At 41.0% G+C, this 9,580-nt stretch overlaps 1 protein-coding gene across 1 annotated transcript; it reads left to right on the top strand.

The window, feature by feature from the left end:
• Positions 1 to 226: 226 nt before the first annotated feature.
• Positions 227 to 1,174, top strand: LOC114042465 (olfactory receptor 2AJ1-like). Its single transcript, XM_027861153.1, has one exon. It carries the CDS (start codon positions 230 to 232, stop codon positions 1,172 to 1,174), a length of 945 nt encoding a protein of 314 aa, XP_027716954.1. The 5' UTR covers positions 227 to 229.
• The last annotated feature ends 8,406 nt before the right edge of the window (positions 1,175 to 9,580 follow it).

The raw sequence follows: 9,580 nt of genomic DNA, 5'->3' as shown, positions 1-9,580 counted from the left end.
TTTTCAGCCCTTCAATCAATGAATTGATCATCCCAAGGACTCAGCTAATTCAAGTAATTCATTTGATTGATTTCTTTGAGTTGTAACTTACTGACCTAATCAATGAAATGACTTGCTGACAATCACTATTTGTAGCCACAGACTTGGTTCTGGACTTTGTATTTTTACAATCTTCTTCCTTTTCTAAAACTTGTCTTTTGGCCTTTAGGCTAAAAGTGAAATCACACTGATGTGGGAGGAAAAGAATCAGACTTCTGCTAGAGATTTCATCCTACTAGGATTATTGCATCCAAACCAGTACGGACTGCTATTCTTGATGCTTATTCTCCTCATTTTTATGGTGGCAATTATGGGGAACACAGTGTTGATTCTTCTTATCCACCTCGACACCCGGCTCCACACCCCAATGTACTTCCTCCTCAGCCATCTCTCTTTCATGGATATCTTGCACATCTCCAACATCGTTCCCAAGATGGCCAGTAACTTCATTTCTGGCCAGCAGTCCATCACATTTGCAGGTTGTGGGTTCCAGATCTTCCTCTCCCTCATCTTTTTAGGTGCTGAATGTCTTCTATTTGCAGCCATGTCCTATGATCGCTATGTAGCCATCTGCCACCCACTGCATTATCCCATCCTCATGGACCATCAGATCAGTGTCCTTATGGCTGCCGGATGCTGGCTTGTGGGAACCATCAACTCTACAATTCACACAACGTACACACTGCACCTCCCCTTTTGTGGCACAAGGGTCATTGACCACTTTTTCTGTGAAATCCCAGCCATGTTGAAACTCTCCTGTGTTGACACATCACACTATGAAAGAGGAATCTATGTGAGTGCTGGGTTCTTCCTCCTAATTCCCTTTTCCATCATTCTTGCCTCTTATGGTCAGATTCTCTATGCTGTGCTTCACATTAAATCTGTGGAGGCCCAGAAAAAAGCCTTCTCTACTTGCTCCTCCCACCTGACTGTGGTTGTCATGTACTATGGGCCATTTATCTTTACATACATGAGGCCAAAGTCCTATCATACTCCTGGTCAGGACAAGGTCTTAGCCATCTTATATACCATTCTTACTCCCATGCTCAACCCTATTATCTACAGCCTCAGAAATAAAGATGTCTTATGTGCCCTGAAGAAGGTTTTAGGAAAGGCCCTAATGCACAGAAAGTAAGATTTATGTAAAATTAGATTCAATGCTCATGGCTGTTGCCCTTCATTCTGGAAGAGAACCACAATGCCGTCACTGAGCTAGAGTCAAATTACAGTGTGTCCAACTGTGGCTGATCAGACCAATATGAGCTCCAAATGTTCTACCACAGGTCGGGCACAAATAGGGCAGGTGAACATTTAGGGTGGATTCTCTAAATTTGTGCATCTCCCATTTCTTTTGAGCTACTTCAGTTTTGCTTTGCTCATAGAGCACAGCAACTTCTCTGATGAGGACTCACCATGCTGAGCAGTCCTGTGCCAGTGTCTCCCATGTCACACAATCAATAGCAAGTTCTTAAGACAGACCTTGTGCATGTCCTTCTATCACTTCTTCTGACCACCACATGAGCACTTGCCTTGTTTGTGTTCTCCATAAATCGTCTTTTTGGCAAGTGGAAGTTTTGCATTAGAACATGACCAACTCATCAGAGCTGCACTCTCTGAAGCAGAGTTTGAATTCTTGGCAGTGTAGTTCAAGAAAGAACTCAGTGTCTGGTATCTTATCCTCCCTGGTGATCTTCAGAATCATCTTAAGACAATTCAAATGGAAGCAATTCAGTTTCCTGGCATAATGCGGGTAGACTGTCCAGGTTTCAAAGGCATAGAACAGTGAGATTAGCACAACAGCTCTGTGCCCATGGATGGCCTATTAGAACTGTGTGGGAAAAGTAGCATCAATGCATTTTTTGGGTTGACACCAAAAAATGACGCTTCTCACGACCTTTAAATATACAATGAAATGAACTCAACCAACTCACATATTTGTCTTCCCCAAGAAAATCTATAGGCAATTCTATTTATTTGTTGAATTTACTTAATGAATTCTGGGTTAATTCATAGCAAAAATGATGTTAATGATTCCTGTTTCAATTCCTCCATTACGTAACAATCTCATATGTAGAGGGTAGCAGCCAAATTTTAAAATAATATTTATAATGATTTAAAAGTCTGTAACTCATGGCAAAAAATCTTTCATTGTCATGGCTACACCAAAGGTACTATGAAACTGCATTGTTCTTGGTATCATGTATCATTGGTATCATTGCTATCATTGGTATCATTGACACTGTCAGTGAATTCCTTACTGGCCAGCTATCTGGAATCCAACTTCTCCATGTTCAGTAGGGTATTTTCTCAGACTGAAAACAGCTCTCTCTCTCTCTCTCTCTTTCTCTCTCTCTCTCTTTCTCTCTCTCTCTCACACACACACACACACACATTGCTCTTCCCCAATGACAAAATAAAGTATTTTTATCCTGAATATATAGAAAGATCACTTGTGTTTAGAATGGAAACAGGTAAATGGTGAAAGTATTTTCAGGTCTCCCTGATAAATTCCAATCCCAACATGTATAGCAAATTAATAAATTAATGACAATGAGAGATATTCCCCAGGTGATAAATGATCAAAGGTATTAACAGGCAATTTTACAGAGGAAGAAATTCAATCTATCAATAACCATATTTTAAAAATGCTTCAAATTAGAGAAATGCAAATTAAAGAAACTATAAGGCTTCAACTCACACTCATAAGGTTGGGAAAGTTGCCAGAAAAGGAAATTGATGAATTCTAGAGATGGTTTGGGAGAAGAGGTATATTGATATATTTCATGGCACTGTGAACTTGTCCAGGCAATCTGGAGAGAAATGTGTAGCTATATCCAGAAATTTATTAAGTTGTACATGTCTGTTGACACAGCTATGAGATCAGTATCCTAAGGATATCAACTTGAGCCAAGATTTCTCTGCTGAATGGAACAGGGAGGGATCTTTCAGTTCTAAAACTCTTGTTTTCCCTGTAGTGGAAAGACTATAAAACTGCTATCACTGTCAGACAAGGAGGTTGTACCCCTGACTCTACCACAAATCCCCAATTTGAAGTAAAGCAAGTACCTTCTCATATCTAGAAATCTGTGTGCATATGTAATATATATACATATATACAAAAATGTTTGTATATGTACATAGGTATATATATGTGTGTGTGTGTATACATATATGTATACGTATATATTAATGAAGGGATCAAATGAGATAACTTCTAAAAGTTATGGCCAACTCAGGAATTCTCTCCTCACTCTATTACTCAATGTCAATATACAAGCCAACTATGATCTTCAGAGATGATGGATGGATGATGGTGAGTCTGAGAGTCCAGGAAGAAATAAATGCACAAATAAACAAGCCCAGGTGCAGTATTTGGGGCATGATTGGGGGATGGCTGGACAGGTATTCCCTGAGGATTTGGACAGCACAGTGACCACAGAAACAGGAGGTATAAGCAAACTTGGTCATGTGAAAGGACAAATATAGAATTTCAATTCTTCCTTTCCCTGCTGACACTAGCTTTGGAAATTGCATCAGGACCAGCTAGGCAATGGCATTGAATGGGTCAGTTAATCCACATCATGTTTAGAGATGAGAAGGCCATCAAAACTGGGATCAGAGAATCACATCTTTAGAGTGAAAGAAACATTTGAGATCACCAATTCCAACCTCCTCATTTCAAAGATGAGGAAATTGAGGCAGTTAATGGACTTACCCAAAGTCACATAGGTATTAAGGGCCAGAGCCTGGATTCAAAGCCAGGGCTTCATGACTCCACATGTACTATCCCCAAGGGATCATGGAGGACAGTCTGTGGAAAGCCATTCTATGTTGACATTGAAGATTCAACCACAGGAGATACTCCAACAGCTAAATACAGCTTACATTGATGCAATGAGCTAGCATGGATAAAGTACTCCAAGACTGGCCAAGTCTTTTGCCTAGATGATTCCCTTTGGACCTCACAAAAACCCTATGAGACAGGTGCTATTACTCTCATTTTAATATTGAGGAAACTGAGGCTGAGAGAGGTTAAGATACTTGTCCAGGGTCACACAGATAGGCAGTTTCCCAAGCAGTATTTTAATTCCAAGCTTCCTGACTCCAAGTCTGACACAGTAATCACTGCCCTACCAAGCACTGTCCAATATGCAGAGGATTTTTCTCTCAACTGGTCTTTGATGGAAGCATACCAAGTATTTGTACTCATTTTATAGTTGAGCCAAGGGAACAAGAATCCAGTGAGTACTAGAGATGGGACTAAAGCCATAGTATTATTGTTATTTTGAGTCCACTCTCCTCACCATGCCATCCTGTCTTCCTTGGAATTTTAATTAGAAAAAAAGAATGACTCTCAAATATAAATGTGAGAGATCATATAAGCACAGGAGTCTGTAATCTCCTTGGAAGGAAAGTAAATCCTCCTTTGCTATGGAGAAGTTAGGAATGCTTCTCTTTGCTACAGGGAAGAGATTGCATTTTGAATCACTGTTGGCCCTGGAGACCATAATTGCTATAGAGACAAAGAGATACTTGGTGATTCTATATCATGTACATGTTGGGGATCAGAGGAAATGAGATTTTAGGTGGCTCCAGATGGAACAAAAGTACTAAAAGCCTTCAAGCAAGGTGAGAGGAGGATTAGGCCCTGTCTGAGATTATGGAGAAAGGGATGAAGATGTAGATTCCCCTGTCTGACCTCCAAGGTGTATGTTTGTATGTGTATGTTTGTGAGCATATATGTGGGTGTATTTGTGAGTATGGATGTGGGAAAGGGGGAAGGTAGTAGAGTCAGTATATGTCTGAGGAGAGCAATCTCAGGAATTCTTGGAATGAAGTCCAGGGTAGTGTTTGCTCTCTTCTGAGCTGTTCTGGTTCTGGCACTGACCGTAGGCCTCCCTTGAATTCATTGGACCTTCAGACAGTAACATAAGGAAATCATATTGCGTTGTCTGGAAGATCCTAGGAGTCGTTGTGCCCCAATAGATTTGGAGGAACAGTAAACTCAAGGGCTAGTGAAAGTAGGGGATCCCCATTTCTTCCCACAATACCTCTAACAGGAAGCAATACAAATGTAATATCAATATGCCCATTGGACTGTTGAGTGTCCTGAGAAGTGAAGGGAATTTCAGCTGATTGAGCAAGTCCTCTCAGGGCCAGGATTCAAGTCTCCCATCACTAGTCCCAGTGTTCCCGTTGTTGGGTCAGACGGCCTCTCCTGAAATGAAAAGAAAAGAGCCTTCCAGTCAGGACTGCACTGGTAAAAGTCTAACTGACTCTACTCCACCCCACTCCCCAAAAAGTATGCTTGATTCAATTTTTATTTTAATCTGAATTAACAGCATTTTGATCACTTTGAATCCAGACAATCAACAACACAGTAAATTATGCCCTGATTTGTAGTAATTTATGGATTTCCAAGATACAAATATTCACACTGAAAATTTCACGATCAGCTCTTGTCATCCACTTGAAGCTGGCCCCAGCACACCTCAGCTTCTAACTCTATAATTCTAAAACGCCCCCATTGACAGACATGTAGCTTGCCCTCCTCATTTTACCAAGGACCTTCAATGTCAAGTTAAGGAAGTCCCTTCTCATATCTGGAAATTACTCTTATAATTTTAAAGTGAAGGGGTTGAATTGTATAATGTCTAAAAGCTATAGCCAGCTCAGAAATTCTCTTCTCAATGCATTTTTCAGTGATTGCCAGTGTATTCCCTTTTGGTCTGTTCTGGGTGAAAGTACAAGCCAACAATCATCTCCAGAGAGAAGACGATATATGGATGATGGCATGTTTCTATGTCAGGTGCCAGGGATGTACAAGTAAATGAGCTCTGGGGAAGTGTTTGGGGCAGAGATGGCAGATGCTTGTAGAGGCGGTCTCTGAGGACTTGGGCAACACAATCACTGCAGGAGGAGATGGGAGCACAGCTGACAGTACCAGAGAACACATATAGGATGTCAGATCTGCCCTTCCCTGCAGCAGCTATCTTCAGGAGTTGAATCAGTACCAGCTGAGCAGTACCAGACTAGTATTCTGTTGTTCACTTGTAAAGGTGAGAGGGGCATCAAAACTGGGATCACTGGGATCACACATTTCGAGTTGGAAAGACACTTTGAGATCATCAGGTCCAACTTACTCAATTTACAGATGAGGAAACTGAGGCCAAGGGAGAATAATGTACTTTTCCAGGTTCTCATAACCAGTCACTGTCTGAGTAAGAATTAAAAGTCAGGCCATTCTGACTCTAAGTTCATTGCTTCATGCTCTATGCCAAGCAAGTGTGGGAACCATCTGTACAAAGGCATTGTCAATCTCCATTGAGGACTAGATGTTAAGACATACTTCAACAGATAATTACTAATAGCAGTTCACATTTTTATAGTATTTTTCCTTATGCAGAACATTGCTTTCCCAAGAGCCCTTTGATATAGAAAATCCAAATATTTGTACCCAACTGAGAGAACTGAGGTTCACAGAAATGTGATAAGTTTCAGAGGTGTTAGTAAAACCCAGGTGTTTATATGTTTTGTAATTGTTTCAAACCATCTCTCCCCATCATGTGATACTGCCTTCCCTGAAATTTAAATTAGACAAAAGGACAAACTCCCAGATGTGGAGAAGTGACTAATAGAGTCTGTGGAGCTTCTTTCTCTGAAGATCTTCACAAAAAACATGTCCTCTTGTCAAGAACAGGGTAGGCATAGCCCTCCTACAATATAGGAAGGAGGTCACCTTTGGTAGACCTTTCCCACATAAGGAATCTGTGATAGCTTGAGGGAGGCATTGGGTGGTAACAAGCAATGTAACAAACAGAGCAAGGGCTCTGAAAGCCTGGAGAAGTGGGAGGCTAAAGGCAGCTGTGCAGCTGTGTGTGGAAATATGGGGAGAGATGTAAAAGGAAGATGGGCAAAAAGAGTGAGTGATGTCAGAGTGGGACAGCACCCAAGGGTGTCCTTGGAGCCAGCCAGTATGCCATCTTCAGAGCCGTGCTACCTCTGACACTGATGCCAGGCACTCCATTCCTCATACCGGACGTCTGACTCCCAACTTCATACCTCAAAAGACAGGTATTCTATACCTGATTCCTCAGCTCTGTTCCATGACTGTTGGGGAGCTAGGAACGATTACTGTACTTCATGTTAAAAAATGTCCAGAATTCAATCGATTGATTCCTGTACCTGAAAGCAAAGGGCAGCCATGATGAAGAGCAAGGTGATATCAGGGAAAGCTTATTGCTTCTAAAGCTGCTGAGTTGGAGAAGACATTGGGGTCTGTGTATGCTTTCTTTGTATGTGGATGTGGATGTGTTTTAGTGTGCGTGCTCACATACGCATATGTGGTGGGGAAGGGGTGACATATATCATTGCCTGACTTAATTACTTAATTCAGTGAATCTATTCTATTTCCCAACATTATTTTCAACAAGTAGACTTTTTCTCAGCCCTTAGATATCACTTACTCTTCGTTAGAAAGAATTAGTTCTCTTTTAGCACCTCAACCCAAGTTTTGGGTCAGATTGTATAGATCAGACGCCTCCAATCATCTATTTGGGGTATTTGCCAGAACAATCCAATTGATATTCATCTACATCTAAAGTCTGAGTGACGAGAGTGACCAGGTGTCTTAGCATCACACACGAAAGTCTCAGTCAAATGAGAAAAAAACAAAACCTAACATTTATAGGTAATAGGACCCCAGACCCAATCTGACCCAATTTCTTCATTTTACAATTAAGCAAAGAGAATGTCAGGCAAGTAAAGGTTCTTCCTATGGCACACACAGAGAGGAAGTAAGGGCAGCGAGATCCAAACCCAGGTCTTCTGATTCCAAAACCATAAAAATGGCAATGCCCATACCCATTATTTCATAGTTGTGGGGATGTTTTGTGTGGAAATTCCCTCTACCAGGACAAAGTAGTACCTTCTGCCCAACTTACTGGGGGGCTCTAATGTACTGTGATGTGCAGAGCATAATGGATCTTGTCAGATACAAGACCTAAATCAGGAAGCCAAGGCTGTCCCTCTCCCCACCTCTCCATGGTTCAATGCTATGCTACTCAGAAGCAGCAGCAGCAGCATCAGTTCATGCTTATATAGCACTTTAAAGTTAGCAGAGAGAAGTTCCTACACTTTTCTTCTCCCCCTGTCTCTAGAACTATTTCCTCCCAATATACTGCTTCACCAGGACCAGATTTTTTATGCTTTATTCTTCCTTATTTTGTTGTAAGTTGCCTAAAGCCAAGTGCTTACAAGTCAATTGAGAGAATTGCTTTGATACAGTGGTTTCTGGTTATAAATGTTAATATTATTACTGGGTTGCTATAAGGAACTACTTTATCAAGGCATTCTTTGTTGCAGTGGCTAAAGAGATTCCAGAAGCTTCTGCAATCTAGCTGTGAATATATTGCTTAGTTCTCTAGACAGATGGGGCTTGGCAAGTGATACACATTAATAAATGCAGATGGGTTCACCTTATCTGTTTGAGTACCCAAGCAGAAAACAATCCAAAGACTCCTCATATCCCTTGTCAAATGCAAAATGAAGATCTTCATATTATGCCATTTGAACCTGGAACAGCCCCGTGAACCACCTTACATGAATGAGAAAACTGAGTATGAGTGAGGTGAAAGAATTTGCCCCAGATTGGACAGGTACAGTCCTTCTGACTCTAGGATTACCACTAGTCCTGAAATCTCCTTGAGATCATTTTCATGACAGGAGAGCAAAACAGGATGAAGTGAAAGTGCATGGCTTCCTTCCTCTTTTGCCTCCTTTCTCCTCACTAATGCTCCCTTTTCCTTCATCCAGATAAGTTTCAATGTAAAGGATGGATACACTTCATCCTTAAAAACTGAATACATTGAACACACTCAAGCATTCTGTCTCATAACCCGAGCTTAAATCTCTTTAAATGTTTTCCCTGGACAAAAATACTTGAACTCACAGTGGGAGTCCAGAAATCCATCCCTTTAGAAAGAAAGAAAAGTCTGCTCCACTGTGGAAACCTCAAGCAAGGGATGCAGAAGAAATAGCTTTCAGCGCTCAGAAATGCCTGAGGAAGCAAAGAGAGAAAGTATTTTTAAATGCAGGTGGGTGAGGGAAGACAGGGAGAAGCAGACAGACAGACACAGAGAAAGACACAGACACAGAGCCAGAGAACAAAGATAGAGACAGACAGATAGACAGGGAAGCAGATACAGGCAGAGCCAGAGACACAGAAAGACAAATACAGAGAGGTGGAGAGATAGAAAAAAATAGAAAAAGGCAGACCAACAGGGCGAACTGTCACCAGAAAGAATTTGAAAAAAAAATGGTCTTCTAATTACCTCTGGGTCTTCAACAGTATTAGGTAAGCAAGGAAATTAGAGTAAATATATTCATGGATTCAAAGATTCCTGAAGACTCACCAGGCAGGAAATCCTCTGATTCTTAAAGTAAATAAGAGTATGGATATAACTCAACCTGTCACCCTCACAGAGAAAATTATTCATTCATTTATTCATTCAGCAATACTTATTAAGCAGGTAATATCATT

The sequence above is a fragment of the Vombatus ursinus genome, unplaced genomic scaffold (assembly GCF_900497805.2).
Source record: "Vombatus ursinus unplaced genomic scaffold, bare-nosed wombat genome assembly UNPS02014460.1, whole genome shotgun sequence".
Classification (NCBI taxonomy): Eukaryota; Metazoa; Chordata; class Mammalia; order Diprotodontia; family Vombatidae; genus Vombatus; species Vombatus ursinus.
The sequence above is the reverse complement of the archived record's forward strand: the minus strand, read 5'-3'. Positions and strand labels throughout refer to the sequence as shown.

What these genes read in the sequence shown, in the direction of transcription:
- LOC114042465 (XM_027861153.1), top strand. Translation starts at nt 230, where the DNA reads ATGTGGGAGGAAAAGAATCAGACTTCTGCTAGAGATTTCATCCTACTA.